The following is a 23,046-nucleotide window of genomic DNA, read 5'->3' as shown; positions in this document are numbered from 1 at the left end:
GCTCATGACAAAAAGCGACGCGAGAGAAGAGTTGATTCTCTCTCTCTCTCTCTCTCTCTCTCGAAAACACGATACAGAGCCATATCATAAATCTCTACCGTTAATATCTCACATCGGAGATTAATTTTGCTGCAAATTCCCAAGATCGGATTAGAGTAACCATGGCGTCACGACGATAGCAACGTAAGGTCGCTTTTCGCGTGTCTATGGCGCCGAAAATTGAACCTTTCGAAGAAGTGGTCTCTTAAACGTATGATTAATTTGCCTCACATCAGTCCCTCCGGAAACTTCAATATTTAAAGTTGTAAACAATCTTTCAAAAACACACATTTTTCTTCGAGGATTGACGTCGGTATTCTCCTCGAAAATCAGACTCAAATAACCAAGTCGCCATGATGGCAACAATAAGGTCGCTTTTCGCCTGTCTTTTGCGCCGAAAATTGAACCTTATGAAGTTGTAGCCGTTACGAACGGTTTTTCAAACGTACACATTTGCCTAAAGGATTGATATCAAAGATTGATGCCAACGATTGATGAAAGGATGTATAATTTTCGCAATATCAGATTCAAATAACAGAGACGTCACAATAATAACAATGTAAGGTCACTTTTTGCGCGTCTACCGCGCAGAAAATGGAACTTCTCGGGTTATAATCGTTACAATTCTTAAGAAGCTCGCAAGTGGTGCTAAGAAAAACGACTCACGATCGCCTGATGACTGCTTCATTGCGCTCCGGAAAGGCACTGCGGACGACTATCCACCCATGTTTCTTGAACGTGTCGACGCACTCGACACGATGATAAACAAACACGAGACGATAATCGTCACGATGCGATTCTCACCGGCGAGAATACCGAACGACACAGCGCAATTTTGCACGTCGCGAGACCGTTCGATCGCACATCAATCAACTAACGAAACAAACGAAGTCGGCAGCGACCGCTTTCCGCCAATCATGAAGCCCGCATTTGAACTTTTCAAATGTCCAATCAATCAACGCGCGTGTCGCGCTCGACCGCGACATCTAACATGTAACTTGATCGACGACCGTCGATTAATACTCGTTTCTATCAAGATCGATTAAACGTCAGCTTGAGTTTAAACTTTATTCGGATTACTGTTTAATTAATACAAAAACAGGTATATGCGTTGTTTACGCATGTTTATCTCAGCGTTAGATTTGTCGTTTCCGAAGAACTTTCTGCACTGGTGCAGTAAGTTGGAGTGAGGACAGATACATTTTGTTTCGCTCATCGCATCAATGCGTACGGAAGGCGCAAAGAACTTTTTCAAAAAAGCAGTATATCCGAACTTGAAGAGAAACAACTATATCGATGGGATATATCGATGGAGAAAAAGAAAAAAAAAGTGCAAAGTAGTGCAGTAGAAGTGTAATAGAAAAGAACAAACTACGCGTGCGCATCTGCTAATGCGTTCACGACACTCAACGGTCGAGCAACTGTTGAATAATTCGTCAACGTTATTGGTCTGAATGTAAGGATCTAACAGTAAGGATCCAATAGTCACTAATCGCTCACTGAACGGTTTTCTCCACTGAACGCACCCACAGGGTGCATTCAGTACTACAACCGCTCACTGAGCGCTAAGTGAGCTCTTGCATCTCTGATTGTTGTGTATATTTTTAAATCTAAAGGAATATACCAATCAAATGCTCATTGATTAAAAGATCATTGAGCGCTCAGTGAGCGGTTGTAGTACTGAATGCACCCAATGACCAACTCGAGTCACTAGATAAACGCAGCCGACGGCGATCACGCTCCGCCAATCACGCGATCGCTCTCGTTTGAACTTTCAAACAGTCCACCAATCACGTTCGCGCCCGGCGCGCGATCGCGACATCCTAGACGACGCTCAACGGTCCGACCGGTCGCACTGGATTAAACAAGTCGTCCGTTATTTATTCGCGTTTATTTTGATCAGCCGTAGGCGTTCGGAGATGCACAAACACGTACGAGCAGACTGCAGCGGATGATCGTCGCGGACGAGTGTCCGAATTCGAAGCTGCGAGAATAGCGGAAGGATTCCGCGGTCAACGTGACCTAACCGTTCCTTCGTTTCGAACGGACGCTTCCGACAACGTAAGTAGCAAAATAAGTGGATATTCATGCTGTCTGGTTATTGGCGTTTCTCGCAAGTAAAATCGCAGGAACTCGATCATGTGGATTTTCTTCTGGCGCAAACTCGGGAAAAGCAGAGACTTTCCTTTCTCTGAAGAGAGTGAGAGAGAAGAAAGAGAATGCTCTCAAGTCGAAGGATTCTTGTATTCCGTGAACTTCCGCAGACTTTTCACTTCTGACGAGAGTACAGAACGGGAGATTCATGTCGATCGATCATGCTCGACCGTAACTTTTTTTCTCTAGCGTGAGCTCGTGAAGAGTGAAAATCCCGTAACTTTGAAGGGTAGCTATCAAAAATAAGAACATGTAAAAGTTCTCATCTTCCACGAGTTTGCGGTAAAGGAAAACATTCACATAATCGATTCGCCGCCATTTTTTGTGCCGAAGTATATCGCGCAGGACCGCGATCGATCGAGTCAATCGATAAATTAGACGAGCGAATTCGATCATTCGAGATCGCTTTGCTCGGCCAATCACGCGACCGCTTTGTTTCGTATTTTTCAAACCGACCGTTATTGTCGTCGCGTTGAATCTCGGAGTTTTCTCACGCGTTGCTTCACGTACGATCGTTGCGGTGGATTAAACAGCGGTTTCTCATTGCTTACCTCGACATTATCTGCTCGTTCCGCGGCGGACGTGCTCAAGCGTGCAAGTGCGTACGGATAAATCGCAGAGGGAGTATCGCGAGAGCTAATGTCCTAATTCATGTTTGCAGGACGAGAGAACTGACTCACTGGCCGCGACCTAACCTGTCTGCTCGTTTCTTCGCCTTGTACGAACGATGAGACTCGCTTCGAACTCTTGACGAGAGTTTCGGAATCGGCAGGATGGATGAAATTCGACCGTCGTTGCAACGTAATCGACACACAGGTGAGAATATCGCAGAACATTCGCCGCGCCATTTCCTGAATATCGATTTGTTGTTGTTGAAAAATAATTATATATAATCACGCGTGCAAATTCGAAAAACGCCGCTATACAAAACAACGAAACTACTCACATTATTCATTTTTATTAAAAAATAAGAAAACAAAAAAAAACAACAAAATAACAAAAAAATAAAAAACAAAACAACTTCTTTTTCCTTTATTTAACTGTATAAGGACAAAATTCGTATTAATAATATATTTGCTTGTCGTACTACATTCTACAACATTATTTACTCAAGTTTCAGCAAAGGAGATGTTCGAGGGTGTGGAAGTATGTGCGGATAAACGTCGGCCGAAAGCATCGCGAGGGGCCGTGCGCTGAGGGGGAGCGGTGAAGCGGCATCGATGACGCATCGATCGGTAAAGTACCCTCGTTGCTTATGCTTGCGCTCATTTGATCGCGATCGTTTGTCGCATCGCCGCGCTGTGGCAAGCCATTCGGCTGTGTAAAAACGCGCGAATAAATAACGATCGAATATATCGCGGACGGTCGCTATGATGAAACGGCAATGGCGGTATGTCGAATTTTGACGGATGTATTCGTTCATCATATTTACGCTCGTTTGTCCGGTTAAAATTCGCCGCAAATTGAACGAGTGAAACCGTTGAGTGAAGCGAAATGGCAATGGAGCTGTATCGATAGGTAAGTAAATTTGTTCGCTATATTTGCGATTATTTATCGTAATAATTTGCTAGAAAGAAAAAGAAAAAGAGAGAGAGAGAGAAAGAAAAAATGACAAAAAGAAAAAATCAGTTCTAATTGAGTCGCGGCAAATTCGCCGAAACGGTAATTGCAAATTTAACGAGATTCAATATGAATCAAAGTGCATCATAAATTAGCCTTCAGTTCCCTCTTCCCTCTGCCCCTCTCCAGATCCCCCTACCCTCTCTCTCTCTCTCTCTCTCTCTCTCTCGTCCTGTTCATTATTCATTTCTCATTATATTCTTAAATATCCTATTTACGATACGTTATCCTACCTCCCGTTAATGCGCCTCGTCTCGAGGGTCATGCATCAGCCTGAGCGATAGGATTCGAGAACACTAACGGTATCTCATGAGGCTTCTTGTACCAGAGTGGGTAATCCGAGATCCCTCGGCTCCCATTGGGAATTGAGTTTTCAGACAGAAATGGGCTTAGCCTGAAGTTTGGCGGCTCCACCGTCTCTTTCAGCAAGGTCGACACTTGTCGCGCGTAATTTCCCGTGTCACTCGCTCGCTGCAGCCTTTCAAGGGAAAAGAACGTCTCGCGGACGTCTCTCGGAAACTTGACAGGCGGAATTCTCGCCTTGATTTTCACGAGACTCGCCGCGTACCTGTGCACCATCCGCCTGGTGAATTCCGATCGACGCCTCCCGCCGGTCGCCGCCGTCTCTTCCGCCCCGAGGACGTTGCCCCGCCGACTCTCGCAGGGCGTCTTCTTCTTTGCATTGCCCCAAAGACCGTAGAAATTACCGAAATGCGCCGCCACGTGCTCCGGCGTCGTCGCCATATTTCTCGGCTGCTCGGCCGCCGCGGGCAATCCGCGTTCCTCGGCCGGCGAGACTCTCGAGGACACGCGCTTCGACCTTCCGGCGGAGAACACGTGAAAGAGGAATCGCTTAGAGACGCCCGTCGAGCAAAGTAAAACGCATCGGCCGATCAATACACGAAGGGAAAAAGATCGTCCGAGTGAACGTGGCGATGGGCGAGCCGAACACGAAGGCAGACGGAACCGTCTCAGTCCTCAGGAGCAAATTTGCCGCTGAAACTCCGTCTGAAAAGGCGTTTGGCTTCTTCATCGCGTCACGTTGATTCGCCGGTTTTCTTTCTCCGTGCACTCTGCTCACCCGACGTGGCTGCCGAGGTGCGAGGCCGACGAGGACAGGCTGCGCGACTTAACGGACTTTTTACTAGGACGATTGGTGAGCGCTTTCGCGCCGGATCGAGCCTTGCTTCGCTTTAACATCCTAGACGACAAGCCGCTCGAGAGGAGCTCGAAGCGACCACTTGGCGATTTAGGCGAGCCTCGACGACGGCGCGGCGTCTCGTGCTCGTCGGCGAAATCTCACGCGGAAACTATGGAAACGATTTTCGAGCCGCTCCTGCTTTTGTTTCTCGACCTTGCGGCTCGATCGCTCCACGACGCGAAAATTAATCAGCGCAACCGATTTATTAGCGATATCGTGCGGCGAGTGTCGTAAACAAAAGCGCCCGAGCAATTTCCCGCGGCTGATATTTCGCAGACATATATATATGCGCGCACTCTTATCTCGCCCGTAACCGGAGAGGTGCGGGACGGATTTTACGTCACGTCGTCGTCGTCACGTCGTCGTCGCAAACCGGCGTCTTTACGTTACCGTGTTGAACGACCCTCCTCCCGCCCCCCCTTCCCTGCGCACCCCGTGCTCTCCTCCGCAAAGGAGCGCGCGAGAAAAACGTGATTTACACACAAAGGGCGTGTTCGGGCGACGAAAGACGTCTCTCCCGCCCTCCTGCCCCCGCCGTCTCCTGCGCGCGCGCGGCGCGCCGTATTCGCCGCGTGTAGTCGATAAGTTTTAATTATCCGGCTGGAAGTTACTACGCGACGAGATCGGTATCGCGGCCGGGTTGCGAAGTTATACGTCCGCCGGGGCTTCGGAAAGTGATTAAGCAATCGGCGCGATTGACCCTTTGCGAAAAGTCCGGGAGCTGCGCAGTTTCCCGAGGCAGAGGAGAGTTCCCTTTGATCACCGTGGAATTTCTCGGTCGAAGGCCTTTTTGCGCGCGGCGGCGGCGGCGGCGGCGGCGGCGGCGGCGGCGGCGGCGGCGACGACGGCGGCAACAGTAGCAGCATCAGCAACGGCAGCAGCAACGGCAGCAATAGCGGGAGCTTGGAGAGGAACGATACCGAGTACACGTCGATTAGAACCGCGCGATCGGTTGATTTACGATTACGATCGTCTGGCAGAGGAAAAGTCGGCCCCACCTTCTTCCTCGAGGTTTATCCGCTGCTTGTCTCGCGCTATAATCTGGATCGATTAAATTTGCCAAGCTTGCCGGTTGAGTTAAGAGCACTCAAATGGAGTATTGGTAATAAGGGTTAATGGCTCAAGAGCGGGTAAACAGCGTCGTGCCTCGTTGCTTCGCTCACGTTTACGCGACGCTTTTCGATGGGTCTTGAAGGCGCCAAACTCGAGGCGGGAAATCTTTGGGGAGGGGCTATGAGGAGAGAGGGATTTCCACACGCGCTTCTCTCGATTTTTAGAAACATCTAGGAACACTTCTGGTGTTTGCGACGGCGCATTGTGCTACCCCGGAAAGTCTTCAGCATGTCAAATTTGGAGCAGAAAATTCGTAATTTATGCAAAAATATTTTCTCTCAACATTTTTCTCTCCGTATTTGTGCGCTAAGTAGCGATACTTTGATGAGCGTGGCGAATTTGCAGTAGGAAACTGGAAATTTCTGCGCGAAATTGTTTGATATAAAATGATCTGAACATTTTTAGGAAAAATAAGAAATATTTACGCAATATTTCATCTCGAATTCTCGAGTCCAAAATACGAAACTAGAAAACGTCAGCACGCGCTTCTCGCCCGTGCGAAAGCGTTCGATGCAAAAATGTCGCTTTGCAATTTTTGTGCAACAACTTCCTTGCGATTGTGAGGGCATAAGCGCGCGAGGAAGGTAAATTTCCCGCTTATGTCGGGTCGTTGTTCTCGCGGGACTCGCGGGACGGGCGGGGTGCGATGAGCGAGAAACGACACATAAATATGGATGCGCGAAAATTATAAATAAAGGACCCGCGGGCCGCAACAATCGGGCTTTTCAAACGAAACTTCGGCCGCCTTCGGTGGTCACCGACACACTTCGTGCCACTCTAACTCGCGCTCGCGTTGCCCGGAGCCGGTGGGAGTCAGTCGTCGTCGCGCGTCCGTTTGGTTTGCATCGAGTTTACGTCGATCCGGTGTAAGCAGCGTACCGCCGCGAAGCCTGCACCCCCGTACAGAGCTCAGAATCAAATTGTGCACGTTTGTCCGAGTTTTCTGCAGCGAGTCGTGCCGGAAAAGATGCGCCGGCAATTTGGGTAAGATCGCGCTTTTCGCTAGACTTTTTTTCCTCCCCTTTATTGAACGGAGAACTCTACTGGAGGTTTTCCGCCGTGTTGTCTCATTCGTCGGGCCACACTTGCGAAAATATCGAAACGGCAAAACGGAGAATCTGCCGATACCTCGGCGATCGGCTGGCAGCTTTGCAATTTTAATGGAACGTTGGCGGGAATATTCTGAGAATTTTCTTCTTTATTATCGAGAGTTTGACTGACATTCCCCAGCGCTCGGAAGCGAGCGCGTCGGCGAAGCACAGGTGTAGTCGATGCAAATGCTGCAAAACGTTTCCCGTTGCGCCTATTTTCTCCACTTATCGAACTTTTTTACGCGAGGATGCCGACACTTTTTTCAGTGTGCATTCGTGAAACTCGCTCTTGTGCAGTCGACAATCCTAGAATTATATTTGCTAATTACTTGGATATCCTAATAAATTTACTCTCAATATTACACTACTTGTCTCTATAATATTTTTAATATTTATCTTGTACACATTTATAGCAAAAATTCTCTTCAATCTCCCTCGCTTTCATCAAGAAAGACGAAATTGATCGAAAATAATCAAATGATTTAAGATATACAGAACAAAAAGGTTGGTCGAATAAAACAATTTTCTGATGAAACATGAACGAATTCGGTCGGAAATATTTATTAAGATTTCTGGCAAAGTCCAGCTGAAATTATCGTACCTTCAATTGGAAAGTTTGAGTCGCTTGTACTTTACCAGAGAATCGCGCTTCATTCGACTAAACAGTCTTTCTCGCGTGCGATTGATTTTTATCCCCTTTGGTCCTGTTTTTACAGGACCAAAGGGGCACCAAGTTTAGACGAATTCGAGACGACTGAATTTGTCCTGCGCCTCGGCCGCGCTTCATTTATCTCGCGCGACTCGGTTTGAATTTCGAGCAAGTGGCGGAAACTCGCGCGCGTTTATTCGGTCGTCCTGCGTCCCCATCGCCGGAACCCTGGCGTGGTCCGCGCATTTTCGCGGGTGCGTCAGATATCGGAAAACCATAAAACGACGTGCACACGACCAAGTAAGTTTAGCCGCGTACGCGCCTCCAATATCCGATAAATTTTAATACAGCAATAATTCCGACGTATCCCATCGCGCGCAATATTGACTTTCCGCCCCCTCGCCCGCTCTCCACCCGGCCATTCGTTCGTTCGTTCGTTCGTTCGTTCGTTCGTTCATTCTCCCCGCTCACAGCCCCGCTCTCGTTTAGCTCCGCTCCTCCGGCTTAGCCGTTCATTTCTCTCTTCTCCTTCTCGACTTTACCGCGCGTCTCGTCACTCCTCCTTAAGGCTTTGAGCTACGGCACGATCGGAGAATCATCGCCGTGAGGCTGCATCGGTCGCCGAGGTACATCCGGGGACGCGAGAGAGCGAAGCCATTACCTCGGCGAGCAGGACATGCGAATGTGTAACGGGAAGCAACCCTCCCGGTGGCGGGCGCGCCTCGGCCGAAGGCCCGAGGAGGCCGCTGCAAATATTTATTTGCCGTCGTGTAAAATTTACACGCGCCGGATCGCGTGTCGAATGGCGCGCCGGAGTCCACTATATCCTCAGCATGGTCAATATTGACTCGGAATAGAGACGCAGCGGGGAGACCCGCGCGGGCCAAGGCCCGCCCCGGTCGCGGCACTGTTTGCCCTCTGCGAGGGCTTTCGAATTACACGGCGTATAAATCATCATTAGGCGATCCTTTTGCGTCACTCCCGAAGATCACGAGAGCGCGAGAGCACGAGCGGCCGGCCGCGGGAGGTAGGCAGCGAGCGAATGAGCGAGCGAGCGCGATCCGGCACCGATCGCGCATCGCTGATCGCATCATTGATCAGCCGTCATGGTCCGATGATCCGCCTTAAGTAAGGCGGCTCGACGTTTAATACGCGCAGTTTGTCGGTTTAATATGGATACGATGGAGAGCGGCCGATTACGCTCACTGCTGTCGAATAACGGCGTATAAACGGGGGGGGCGGGAGGGAGGGGGGGATACGGCGGCAAACTCGAATGTTGATCAACTCTCCGCCATTTTTCCTCCTTGGCACGCGCACGTACGTACGCGCTCGTCGACGGGGCTCGCGCTCGCGCTTCCGATCGAAAAAAGCTTTTCCGATATCTCGCCCCGGCGAGACTGGTCATATAGCGGATTACATAAATTCCCGGGATACATAGCGTGACGGCGCGCCGTTCCGCGGGCCCGCCGTTAATACTCGACTCGCGGAAAAAAAACGCGCTCTGTATCGACGCGATGAGTAATTTCGACAGGCCGTGCAATTCGCCGCGCGGAGGTGCGAGCGCATTTTTCCTCGGGGTTGCCTTCTCCTCTCCCCGCCCCCTCCGCTCTCTGCTCCTTTCCCGCGGAGAACGTTTCATTTTTCTGCGCGTGGCCAATCGCCGGCTAAGGGCGAAGTTATCGGGCCGCGTGTGTTAGTCAGCGACTACACGAGGGTGGAAAGGGACCGGCATCGCGCCACGAGAGGGAGAAAAATGAGCGGAGAAAGAGAGTATATGAGCCTGAGTATATAAGCTGCGAGAGAGAGAGAGAGAGAGAGAGAGAGAGAGAGAGAGAGAGAGAGAGAGAGTACGCTGCATACTTACTGTGTCGCTCTAAACTAGGGATGCAACGATTTCTCAAAATATCGATAACGATATTATCGTCATTCAGAATCATCGATAACGATAATTATCGATATCGATAATTTTGAAAAATATCAATATTTATATCGATGTTTATATAAAAACATATATACATATACGGGTATGCGTATAAAAGGTATACACGAAAAATTTAAAAAGATCTTTTAAAAATTTTTATCTTCACATAATTTATTGTCATATTCTTATTAGAAAATATATAATAAACCGCAGTCGTTTGCCGGAGATCACCGCATACATGGAGCGGAAGATCTATTACGGTTCAACGAGTGAGGTGAAACTGATAAAAATGAGCGAATTTATTAGACATCGACCAGTTACCATAATATATATCCCAGTGAACCACCATAATATATATCCCACTCACTTTTGTCATTTTCATCTCGGTCGCAGAACCGTAATAGGCCCCCAGAGCTGTAACTGAAAAATACGAAATATTAGTAAAATTCATATCGATATATCGATTTTATCGGCGACAAAAATATATCGATAATTATTCGATATTTGTCTCTCGATATATCGATATTTCAATATTATCGATTTATCATTGTATTCCTACTCTAAACACACGTTTTGTATATTTTCTTGACGCGCGCGCTGCGTGTCACGAGCGTAATCATGCCCGTCGCGGATCGTTGCACGGCCGATGGAAAGCCGCGTGGTTGGCGACGCCGAGCTTTTCCCTGTAATTTGCACCTGCGCCACATGGGTCCTCTTAATTACCTTTCGCGCACCACCTCCGTTAAAGGACGCCAGAGCGTGCCGCACGAGCGCACGAGTGGAAGACGCGCGTGTGCGTTTCGGAGTATTTCCAAGGACGGAGTATTTCTGTTCTCACTGGCGTAGGCTCATCGATTCAATCGCCCGCGGCCCCCCCCCCCCCCCGAAAGAGCACACCGAATATATCACATCGAAAATAATTATTATAATATAATATGTAGAGGAGAAGGTGGTATATTATGGCTCTCGCATTCTGTACGATAACTTTGTCGATAATCGATATTTTAAAATGAGAACCGAATGATTACCTTTGTCGCGGTGTTGTTTAATCGATGACAGACTCAACTTTACGTAACCTTCATTACTTGTTATTTATAAAAATGGCGACACAGCATAACGGGCCGGCGAGAAAATGGGGTGGTAATACGGTCTCTCTCGCTAAAACTGATGCAAAAAATTAATTTTGTTTAAAATAACACAAAGCGTTTAACTACGAAATTATACGTTGACTCGAATTAAACTCTTAGAAGGGGAATAATAATGAGTATAACTGCGAATTTTTAATGAGGATATTGACTTACTTGTTGGGAAACACAAACTGCCGGAAAAACAACAGCGCAAATACAAGTGCAATAGTAGACTAGAGATTAGAATCGACTTATCGAATGATTACTTTGGTACAAAAACCTCGAAAAAGGGACGGTGTTCGTCAGCACTCTTATGGGGCCACATTAGCAAAATGTCATGCATAACTTGAGAGATTTACAGTCGAATAAAATTTCGAGTAACAAGCCAAATACTCGATTGTACATATATTCGCGTGATGATACGCTCGAGTTTAAAAATAATAAGTACACATGTCTAATTAAATGTTAAAATGTACCTTGAGAAACACTTCGAAATGTTCAAAAGTAAAAATGCGTTATAAAAAGTACCAGCTTTTGCGTATTGATATGTTAGCGTCATTGCGCTAATGGCGAACTACTAAACAAACGATTCCACAAGTAATAACTGGAATTCGCCGCCTAATAACGGAGATGCTGAAAGTGGCCATAATACCACCTTCTCCTCTACATGATAAAAAACGGGGAGACTTTGGGACTGACGCGATGACTGACTGATTCAACGTTGCGGGAGTTTGAAATTTTAATAATACTGGAATCAATTTCGCGCGTAAAAACCAAACTTGCTGAAAGCCGGTGACGGCAACAGAGTCAAAATTATTTTTTATATCGTATTATATTATTGTATTAAATTATTTTTTATATCATATTATCAATTATTTTTTATATCATATTATAGATTAGTTTTTCTTTTCCCTGCCTCTCTCTTTCTCTCTCTCTCTTTCTCTCTCACACACACACACACACACACACACACACACACACATATACAAATTCTTTCGCATAAAACAGGCGTTTCATTCATCGGCGCACTTTTGAAAAAAAAAGAAAAATTGCTCTGCTCACACGTCACACTTGACCGCGGTTTATGGGAAGAGACTCGTGAATCAATCGCGCTAAACCATCGTGTCGGGCACTTGAAAAAAGTACAGATGGACGAGGGGTCCGGCCATTTGCGATATTGCGTGATCAATGCGCGGAGAAGTATCCTAATCACTCTTGCTCGTCGGATTCGTTCATTAGAAGCGGATGCATGCGGAATGTGCGTCTGGTCGTATAAAAGTAATGCGGCTCGCGCGTGTTATGACGCGGGGAACGGGGGATGCGGGAGGGAGGTGGAGAGGAGGGGAAGGAAAAAGAAAGACACCGCGATCGCAAAAAGGAGAGAGAGAGAGAGGGCGAGGGCGAGGGGAGCGCGGAGCGGGCTGAAACCATTTCCAAGCGGCAGGTCTATTTGTTGTTGGAGGAACCTCGAGTAAAGCAGGGAACGAACGGAACGAGGGGTGGCATTTCGATTGGGACACGCGATATATATTACGCGCTCGGCGCGTACTGGCGTGTGCTGGCTGGAACGTAACATAAGTAGGCGCATAAATAGGATCGTAAACACGCGCCGTCTAACGGCGTGAGCGCTGATCGGCTCGTGAGTAATGCGAACACGCATGTTTTAATGATTTCCGATGCCTCTGCTATGCGTCTTTTTCTCTCGTTCGTGTTCCTTTGCCGTTGCTGCTCCTCCGTGGCGCTCGTCCTCGTCCTCGTCCTCAGCATCGCCCATCGTCCTCTCACCTCGCCGACGCCTTTTTCCCGTTCGTTCTTGCAGCGTTTCTTGCACTTCCTGGTACGTGAGAATCAGAGACGACGCTCGCACTCGTCGATGCGAGCAGCATCGCTTCGACACGCGTCTCATCGGAGTAATCCGCCGGAGAATAAAGATCGTGCTCGCTTGATCGGAGAGGAGGCCGCAAATCTCGGCGTTTTGCTGCGCCTCGGCGTCTGTCGGCACGGCGCGCCGACGCCGCGCGCTTCCTTCCGCGAGACCGTGTCCGGTCGTAATTAGTGGCAATTAGCCGGCGACGAAGTCAAGCGCCGCGCGACATGACGAGGCAGACAGAGAAATCCTGCTTGTACAGAACGAATCGCGAATAAGCGGTCCGGCATGCAGCCATCGCGCGGCGCGCCGCGACTCTCGTCAGAGCTTCGCGATATAGGAGAAAGTTGCCGATATTAAACCAGCTCCTAAATTGTACCACCCTTGTATTATATCTCATAGAATTCGAAGACCTAGTGCCATCCGCATGTTATGCCAAGTCCATCTATCGTCATAATGTTGATAGAGAAAAGTGAGTGTTTACGCACGAAAGCGTCTTGTTAAAAAAAGCAAGTAAGAAAGATTTCTTTAGTTTCAAAAGTAGATTTTATCCGCTTTTACGTGAGGCGTTTCTAGAATTTCAAAAGTATTGTATCAATTCAGCTACTTGTCATTTTTATAATGCATCAGAATTGATATATTTGCTCGGCATAAAAACATAAAATCCGTAGGAAGCACTATATTTTTTTCCTTTTGTATTACCTATATTTATTTTTTACTTTAATTGAAAAACAGATTTTTTTGTTTACTTCTTAGTGAAACTTTGAAAATATTTAATTTCTGTAATTTTTTTTTAATTTTAAGCATGTGATAAATTTTGCAATTTTTAGTTACGTAAACAAAAAATGATGTTATGAATATAAAATGTCAACTTTCATATAAAATAAAGTTCACATAAAAACGGATATTTATTTTTATAATACAATAAAAAATATTTTTTTAGTTTTTCATTACAATTTGTGATTTCAATGAATTTTTTAACTGAGTTTCTAAAATCGAAAATATTTTACTTTTGTAATTTTAGTATTTATTTTTTTAATTAAAAAATATTTTTGTTTGGTTTCTCATACGAAAACTGTTATTCCAGTTGAACGTATGTTTACTTAAATTGTTCCTATTTTATTTTTATCCTTTCATAGTCTTTCAATTAATTGGTACGATAAAAGAAACACGGTACAGAGTTTGGAAAATTTCGTGGTACACAATTTAAGCAACTAATTGCCAAAAGGTTTTAAAAAGACATGTCTGCAGAAGATGTGCAAAAAATCTTAAAAAATTATCGAATGTCACCAAAATGTCAGATCAAGGGTAACTTCCAATTTTTGTCAAGCATCTTCGAATTCTGAAAGAAAAGAAAATGAAAACTGATTCAATACAGGCAACCTTTCCCTATCGGATGCAGTGCGTGCGCGTTTATTATCGCGTTTGCGTGCAGCCTCCCGGAGGAACTCCCCCGCTGGAGAAGCGTCGCCGTTTCTCTTCGGCTCGGAGCGTTGCTAGATGGAAAAGAAGTCGCCGCGGAGAGTAACGATCCGCACGATCGTCGTTCCGTCCGCGTCCGGCTTCTTCGCAATTATCGACGCGGGCCCTTGGCAATCGATCATCCTCCCTCGTGCGTCGCTCGCGTCTTTCGCCGCGAGAGAGACGCGTAGGCGTGGGTACCGATTCTCGCATTTATCAGCCGCTCGCAGCGCTTATTCCGCTGAAACGTCGAGCTCTGTTGGGACTTATGTATCGGCGCGTACGCGTCGGCGTCGCGCCAAGACGACGCTCTCGGGCTTTCGTCAAGCCGGGCACGAATCGCGCTTTTTTGCCGCGAGGCTCGCGCGTGCGTCGCCTCGGAAAACTCAGCTGGGAAACGCGCGCTCGACCTGCACTTACGGTACACCGCGGCGGCTGCATCCTTACGCGAATATAGTGACATAATAGGCAAACGTCCAGGCCGATGCACCGTTATGCAGAATGGTGCTGAGGTCAAAGAGCCGATACGCCGGGGCCGGGAGGGAAGACGCGGAGTCTGCGGGATTCTCTCTCTCCTCTCTCGCTCTCCCTCTGTCTTTCTCTTTCCTTCCCGTGGCCGCGCGAAGAGCGCATCGGATATGCTCGTTCGGCTGGCTCGCTCATGAATATTTCAACGATCACAAAGCGAGGCGAGATGCGCGGTAAACGAGCGAGTGAATTTTCGTCCGGGGAGGGAAATCCTCGGCCATAAATCGGGCGGCTCTCGTCGCGGAATTTCACGCGCGAGGGTCCGCGTCGTTCGCGTGTGATCGACTGTAATAGATCGAAAATTCCTCGGGCGAAGTCTCGGCAGGCTCACCCGAAGCGAGCGTGAAGATCCGGGATCGCGTGGACGGATCATCAACTTGAACTCGGACATCCTTGGTCCGCGCGTCGAGCGAGCGTTTCGGCCGATTGCAGAGCGAGTTTGTCCCGGTAAAACGGGACCTCTCTCACCTCGATGAACTTTAGAACGCGTCCAGCCTGCCGGAGGAGAACTTCTGCTGCCGTCGGGGATTGCTAGGAACCAAATTCTCCTGCGCGTTCGTTGACAAATTCGGCTTCGAGTCTGTCTTACGCGTCGCTCGAGCTACTGCGACAGTTTTCCCCGTCCCACTCGCTCGCGATCGAGCATCGTCTATAATTTGTATAAATTTTCCGCTGAGACCGCTTACATTACGTAAACGGAAGCGGTTATTCTGATAATTAAGTAATTTCTACTTGCGTGTACATTATGTTATAAGCAGATGCAAATTAGGAGCGCAGCTGACTCTTGTCGTCCTTCGTCTTTCTATCGCTTGATTTCAGTCAAAGTACCTTATAATCATCCACTTGACGACAAGATCTTTCCTCTATTAGAGAACGTTGCGAAAAAAAAATATGGCAACCTCTTTTGTTGATTACGAAACACCGGATTCGATGTTGAATTTCGAATGAAAGTACTCGCTCCAAGTGGAGGATTCAAGTTCAAGTGTGTTTCTTTTACACGTAAGTGTCTAAAATTGACGCATTTAACCGAAGCTCTCTTCGCACGTATTAAATCACAATCAATTAGTGTCAATTAGTTCTCTGGTAATGACTCATATATGAACGCCATGAATAACTCTGCCAATTTTCAACGGATTTGCATCAAATTCGTTATACCCATGATTTTTTATTTGAGTCTCTGACTATGAATCCGTAATCAAATTGAGAAATTCACAATGGCGGATCCAATATGGCGGCGCTTAAATATTAATTTTATTAATTTTTTAAGAATATTTATGAATATTGGTATCCTCGTTTGATTTTGTATGAAATCTTCTTTATATTTCGAGTCCCTAGACACGAACTTGGGAGTCGAAATTTCAAAATTCAACATGGCAGAGCCAATATGGCGGCTCCAGGTAACTAATTTTGTTATTCTGGCATGAAGAAGATCATATTCGATATGTCTATGTTTTATGGGTTGCTAATGGTGAATCTCTCTCCAGTCGAAATCGCAAAATCTACAATGGCGGATCCAATGTGGTGGCTTCTAGTGACCACGCCATATTGGATTCGTGATTTTGAATCTTGTAATTTCATCAGCAGCGATCCGAAGAAATCCTTGCGTAGGTAGGTAAGCTTCCATGTAAAATACAAAATTATCCGCTCTCGTCGGGTTTTCGTACGAAACGTTGATTTCGGGTCCACCGGAGAACCGGTTGAACGACGTAACTCGGAACGGCGAGGAACGCCTATAAAGAGCTTCAGGTGAAACAACACACTCAAGCTCCGAAGCGAAGTCACAGAAATTCGCGAGTGCCGCTCGGCTGTCGCTCTGCTTTTCGAGCGGGCTTTCTCTGGTGAGAATTTCGCGAAAGAGCGCGAGCGCCGTCGTATTCGAAGATACTGAGGTATTGGTCGTTGACACTGATCTAATAAGCGGCAATGGGCCGTCGTCGAGCGATGCGAGCATACGACGCGAGCACGTGCGCGCACTTGAGAATTATGCGTGTGCACGCAGTCGAGTCGCACGCGCGCTCGTTTGCACGGCATCAGCATGGCCATTACAGCCATTTGATAGATATCGCGTAGGAGCATTTCTCACGAGACTGTTGAACCGTAATTGACGAGCCAGCGGCGCTTGAAAGTACCATCGAGCATTCCTGAATCGCGCGCCGCTGCTTAATTGGTCGCGGAATACCGGAGGAGGTGACACGCGCGTTATTCCCGATCTGTCGTCGATATATCTGTCTCTTCTATTTCGGGCTCGGGGACCGCGGATTATATTATTCCAGCATTACTCGCGGCAACTTTGTTCCCTCGTCCCGACGTGCCCGACCACGCATCTGTCAAACGGTACATTCGTAATTATCATCGGGCGCGATGCAACTTAATAAATAAAACAGGGGATATTAATTATTCATTCGCCGGAATTCTTCAAATTTACTAAATTCCTAACACGTCGGCCGCCGTACCAGTCAAAAGTGATCGGCGCCGCGATAGAGTCCCATCGTGCGTATCACCAATTTATGTATAAACGGTAGGCAACTCTGCTCGTGTAATAAATTTCACGTACGTAGAATAAATTTAATGTATTTAAATGTCGGAATATCAAAAAACCTCGAATATCTCGGAGAAAGATGCATTATCGAGAAAACATTTCCGACGAGAGTCGGTTGCTTTTAAAGAAGCGGTAAAAGCCTGTTCAGGCTTCTGAAGATAGGCTTAAGGGGGGAATGACATGCGGAAAGCCGTTTTCAAGACTATTTTTACGAATCTTTTTAATAGAAACGGTCAATGGAAAGATCAATGGACTTGAAATTTTCACAGTGTATATTTATTAATGTACAAAGTATAAAATAAATTTTATTGAATCACAAGAACCGATCCAGTTTGTAATTATAGATAAAAATACACTCATTCGTTTGCTAGCTCTATGTTTGCTGTCGCCATATAATTCCGGGCCCTTCACTATTTTGAAACCAAAAACTGAGAAAGATTTTTAAAATGTACGGTTGCCGTTATAGCCCGTGCCAAAATAAAGGCAGTGAAGCCAAGTTTGGAAAAATAATGACTGTACAAAAAAAAAGTGAAACTTTTTTTCGAAAATGAAACTTTTTTCAACTTGTAATCATGTTTAAAAAAAAATGAATAAAACAAAATAGAACTGTGTCCGAGGTAGGGGCGAAAACTACGTGTCTACTGTATGTTGTGTAAAAATTTCAAGTTATTCGGCTCAGTAGTTTTCGCGTAATCGTGTCGACAGTTTAAGAAAATGGTGTTTCCAGATAATCGCGTTTAAATTTTTGTGTGTACTTTTCATATAAATAGTAACAAATTTATTTTATACTTTGAATATTAATGAATACGCTGTGAAAATTTCAAATCCATCGATCCTACTGTTTTTGTTAAAAAAATTCGTAAAAATAGCCTTGAAAACGGCTCGCTCCGCATGTGATTCCCCTCTTAACCCTTTAACGCCCGACTTTTTTATAGGTGTTTTAAGAATAAAATTTGTTATATTTGTTAATAAAATGAGTTTTTTTGAACTGAGACTGTAAGTAGTGATAACCAAAAAAAATATCAGAATTTTATATCTACGAAAAACTACGGAATTTTCTGACGTATCAAATGATTCTTGATTTTTTTCAAAGCGTCTTCTTGTATTTTTGTTTATTGTTTATTGGTAAATATGACTTGGATCCTAAAAGTATATACGAAATGAACAACCTATACAGAGAAAAATGAAGGGTAATCTATACGACATAACTCTGATAGTCAGCTTGACATTTTTCAGCTGAAACTATATTTGTGAGTGAAGTTTATCAATCAGAGCGTCAAATTTACTATTTCAGAAGAATATCTTATAGATCATAATTTAGATACTCAATCGTCCCTTCATTTTTCGCCGTATAAAAAAACTGTAGGTCACCAGGTTTTACGAAAATAAGTTGATTTCTTGATTTTCGTGTCCACCATATTGGATTCGCCATTTTGAATTTCTGTATTCTTTTAATTTCATACTTTGCATCTGAGAAAGCTTCCAAATGTATAAAATTATAACAGATACCAATCTATTCATTTATAGTGCACTTCTAGATATCAGTAACAATGCTAACTATGCCTACTTGGAATTTGACAAAACATGTTATATATATCATTTTTTAGAAGAAGAATTCACCTTTACAGGTGATGCAAAGAAAACGAAAATATCTCCTTTTTTGTCTAAGTTATGGATTCTTAAATGCGTTTCTGGTAACTATAGTTACCAGTAGGCGTTAAAGGGTTAAGATGCGAGAATCGAGCTTTCGTACGAGAAATAATCAATGGAAATCGCTGCGGAGCAATCAACGTGTCGCAGCAGACTCGAGCGTGCCATTGGTAGGCGCGCGTAGGCGTGTGATTGCGGCTGAAGCTTTCTTTGCGCGTTTCTTGCCGCCTCAGATCGCGTCATTTCACGCGTTTAAGCGCGTTAAATGGCACGATCTCGGCTACTCGCGCGCGCAAAAATAACTCTCGAGCTCGCTTCGGGAAACGTCGCGCGAGTACAACAGTCGGCGCGCAAAATCCCCTCGGCATGTCCACTCGCATCGGCCGACAGATATAAACTGGACGTAATTGAGACGCTAAGGGCGAGCGTTACTCTCCTAGCGCGATTCAATTTAACAGTACAGTCCCGCAGTAATAACATCGGCGCGCAATTTAAACGGCTCCGCGATCGTCTCGGCGAGAATAGTTTGACTCATGAGCGTCGTAAGAGGCGCTCCTATGTCAAATTAAGTCACGCAAAAATTGCGCGTGCGCGCACATACATACGCACACACACACACACACACATACACGTCACGCCATTTTATTACGGGCTTCCTCCCGTCGCGCGAGACGCCGCGTCCGCCGCATCTCCGAGTAATTACAGAGCGAAAAAGTGAGATTATTTCCGCCGCGCGCCTTCGCGACCAATGCCGCGTCGTAATTGCGCGCTTTATATTGACTCATTTATATGAGCGTTCAATTAAACGGTCTCTTTAAGCCCGTGTAACGGCAGGATCGGAGCAACGAGAGTTTTACGGCTGATAAGTTATTAGGAGGGAAACTTAGTGGAACACACGAGCGGCCAGAGAAATAAAAGAAAACGATTCGTGTGCACCCCCTCTTTCCCTCCCCCCGCTGCGCCGCCATACCTTTCCTCTTCTAGAGCTGCGTGTTCGAAGGCAGTATTAGACATTGATCGGCGCGGAAATTTTACTTGGCGAAAGTAATCGGCGAATCAGTAATAAAAATTAATTGATCCTGGCAAATATGTAATGATGAGTAATTCGATTGATTGATGAAATGATCAGTCGCTGTTTAATCGGTCAAATCAAAGCGGTCGACTGAAACAATCATTGCACGCAGTCATTGTTTATTCGATGTTCATTAAGACAGACATCTAAATTAGGCAGCAGCGTGAATTAACGATATACTTGCTGAGCCAAAAGTGCATAAAGTTAATTTCGTCGTTTTGGGTTTTTAATTGGGCTGACCGTAATTGGAAAGATTTTAATTTGTTTATAATATTTTCTCAGAAATGACCAAAGCGTTGCACTTGGCAGCGATTGTTCCGTTTTAAACAAGTTGAAGGATATCCGTTCCAAATAAACATCTGATATTACGAGTAATTATCAACATTTGAGATGTCGGCGAACACGGCTTGTAATTACAACATCACAATATTTATTAATCTCATCCGAGACTTGTTACAACCGACGACACAAAAAATTTAGAGGAAGAACACGTGTTTATGATAAATACGGGGCCGAATCAGCCGCTTGATCGAGGGAAACGGTCGCCATCGCCGTGTAAATTAGGACACTGTCACTAATTGGGACATTTATATTCCGTATCAACGAGAATTTTCATCGATTAGTGCCCGGCGTTGCTCGATAATCGTCTCCGATCATCGTTGACAACAACGTCTCTTCTCTCTCTCTCTCTCTCTCTCTCTCTCTCTCTCTCTCTCTCTCTCTCTCTCTCTCTCTCTCTCTCTCTCTCTCTCTCTCTCGCCGCGTTGTTTTTCTCTCTTCTTTTTCTTTCTCCTTCTACGTCCTTTCTCCGCTCGCGAATTTCTCTCCCTTGGACTCCCTCGCGCGAGGCGTATAATCAGAGCTCGCTGCCGAAGATACGTAATGACAGGGTTAGAGCTAGCGCGGAATTAACGATCTGGGATTGGAGCTTTGGGCTCGTCGTGTGGATTTCCGAGGCGCGCGCGCGCTTCGCGCAAATTACAAGTCAACAATGCACAGACACGTTCGCGCGCCGCGTCTGCCCGCGGTTGCACTGCATTATCCGGCGTGTCTTGTAATTCTTGCCCGTGTAATTTGTGCACGCACGCGCGACTCCGCTGCGCCGCGCCGCGCCGCGCCGCGTCGCGTCGCGTCCGCGCTCTCCTCTCCCTCTTCTGATTGAGATGTATTGCCCTTGCGATCACCTCTAACCGAGCCGCTGCCCCTGGCCTACCAAGCTGTGCCCGTAACTAAAGGTTAACCAGAGTCAGTCGGAAACACACACACACGCAAACGGACTGCCTCGTGCTTCTCTTTTCGTCCCCGCGACGAGCACGCGAGTCAAATCCCGCGGTAGGAAGCCTACGTAGAAGGGACGAGAAAAAGGCGAAAAGAAGGAGACAAAAGGGGAGATCCTCGGCAGCGACAAACGGAGGAGATGGCGAGGCGAAAGCGGCGCAGCTGAAGAAGGGAAGAGGGTAGAAGAGAAAAAAGAAAAACAGGAAATATCGAACGAACGTTTTGTACGTGGCTCCCCGCCTCGCGCGTCCGAGCTTCTCCATCTTCATATTTTCTCGTCTCTTTGTGGCTTCCTTGTGGCGGGGAGGACGGGTGAATTTATGAAAACCACCCACGTCTTATCGCCATGAATTTTGATGAGATATCTCAAGTGATCTCGAGCGAATGCCCTTGAATGGGCGTATCTCGCCAACAAACAAGTTTAATGTCAAGAAGATGCCCGCAGAGTTTAGGTTAGGTTAGGTTAGGACAAATGTTCATTCGTTGCTGTATAAACAAATGATCGCAGGTGAATCCGGGAAGATAGCGTGAAATGCTAATTACCATAGGCGCCGACTTAGGGTAGGCAGAGCACTTTTGGCCCTCCCAATAATTTTATTGGAAGGGCGACGCTCTCCCAATAATTTTACCCTCTTTACTGGTTATTTAGCAGCCACAAATAATACGATTATAAAATAAATTAATAAACTTTCTTTCTTGATTTTGTACATTAAATATTTTGCTTGTATATGCAAGTATGTAAGGTGTTAAAAGTTAAGTTCAACGCTCTCACATACTTATAAATTAAGTCATTTTGTATCAAAAGTCCTCTATCATTTTGTGAACAACAACGCAAAATGGTGAGATGATACTTTTTTTTATCCAAATCGTCCTAATTTATAAGTTAACTTTTAACATCCTATGTAACCTACATACTTCTAAATACTTTCACCCCTCCTCCTGGTAATGTAAGGACTACTAAAAAAGATCATGACCTCTTGCCTCCCCAATATTTTTCCCAAGTCGGTGCCCCTGCTAATTACGTCACGTTGTTTATGGCATCTTTGGCATCGAATTTGCAGCAATTAAGAGAGGGTGGTTCTCGAAGGCTCATCCAGGTGCCGACTCGCAGGTACCCGATGTCGTTCCCGCGCGTACCTTCGGCGATATGAGGAATGCGATCGCACACCTACGTGAGAGCAGGCGGAAACGCGAGCGCGAGAATGGAAAGTAGCGCGCGTGAGAACGAGATCCTCGAGATCTTCCAGCACACTTCCTCGTGTGATCAGCGTGCGGCAGGGGGGCGGGAGGAGGGGGCCGTTAAAACAGTTCTCCACGCTCGTCACGTTCGCGCGGTGTACCTTCCCGCACCTCGTCGCAGACATTCTTCGGCCGATTCTTCATACGTCGCGTACACGGGCTTACCGATATAGACGTGCGATATCGAGGAAAGGGAGAAACTGAGAAACCCGCTGGAGGTTCTTGGGTCTTCAACAACAAGACAGCGAACGATGAGACAGCTCCTCGAGTGTTCCTTTGCCCCATCTTGGATCGGCCAGCTGATTGTTCTCTTACGTTCGCCAACTTAGGAAATTCCCTCTTCTCTAAAGTACAATCGGTCTATTCTTCATGGAAACATGCTGTACTTATAATCAATGGCTTGATGTTACGGTACAGAGTTACAAGCGTAGCGCCGCGGAATAGCAGCGGGCTACTGCGTTCCCACTACTGACGTAGCAGGCAAACCCAAACATTGT

At 46.2% G+C, this 23,046-nt stretch overlaps 2 protein-coding genes across 2 annotated transcripts in view; one reads left to right on the top strand and one right to left on the bottom strand.

The window, feature by feature from the left end:
* Window positions 1-3,291: 3,291 nt before the first annotated feature.
* Window positions 3,292-5,013, bottom strand: LOC112590474 (uncharacterized). The gene is made up of 4 exons (XM_025307122.1): window positions 4,895-5,013; window positions 4,382-4,633; window positions 4,047-4,291; window positions 3,292-3,510 (listed from the first exon to the last, which is right to left on the bottom strand). Exons 1-3 carry the CDS (start codon window positions 5,011-5,013, stop codon window positions 4,075-4,077), a joined length of 588 nt encoding a protein of 195 aa, XP_025162907.1. The 3' UTR covers window positions 3,292-3,510; window positions 4,047-4,074.
* A 1,943-nt stretch (window positions 5,014-6,956) lies between these two features.
* LOC105184147 (uncharacterized) overlaps window positions 6,957-23,046 on the top strand; it is a 39,858-nt gene continuing 23,768 nt past the window's right edge. Inside the window, exon 1 of the mRNA XM_011142732.2 lies at window positions 6,957-7,111. Coding sequence (XP_011141034.1) covers window positions 7,095-7,111 — 17 coding nt within the window. The 5' untranslated portion in view covers window positions 6,957-7,094. The remainder of the gene's footprint in view (window positions 7,112-23,046) is intronic.

This window comes from Harpegnathos saltator, unplaced genomic scaffold, assembly GCF_003227715.2.
Source record: "Harpegnathos saltator strain DR-91 unplaced genomic scaffold, Hsal_v8.6 scaffold83, whole genome shotgun sequence".
Taxonomy (NCBI): Eukaryota; Metazoa; Arthropoda; class Insecta; order Hymenoptera; family Formicidae; genus Harpegnathos; species Harpegnathos saltator.
This window is presented reverse-complemented; position numbering and strand designations above follow the sequence as displayed.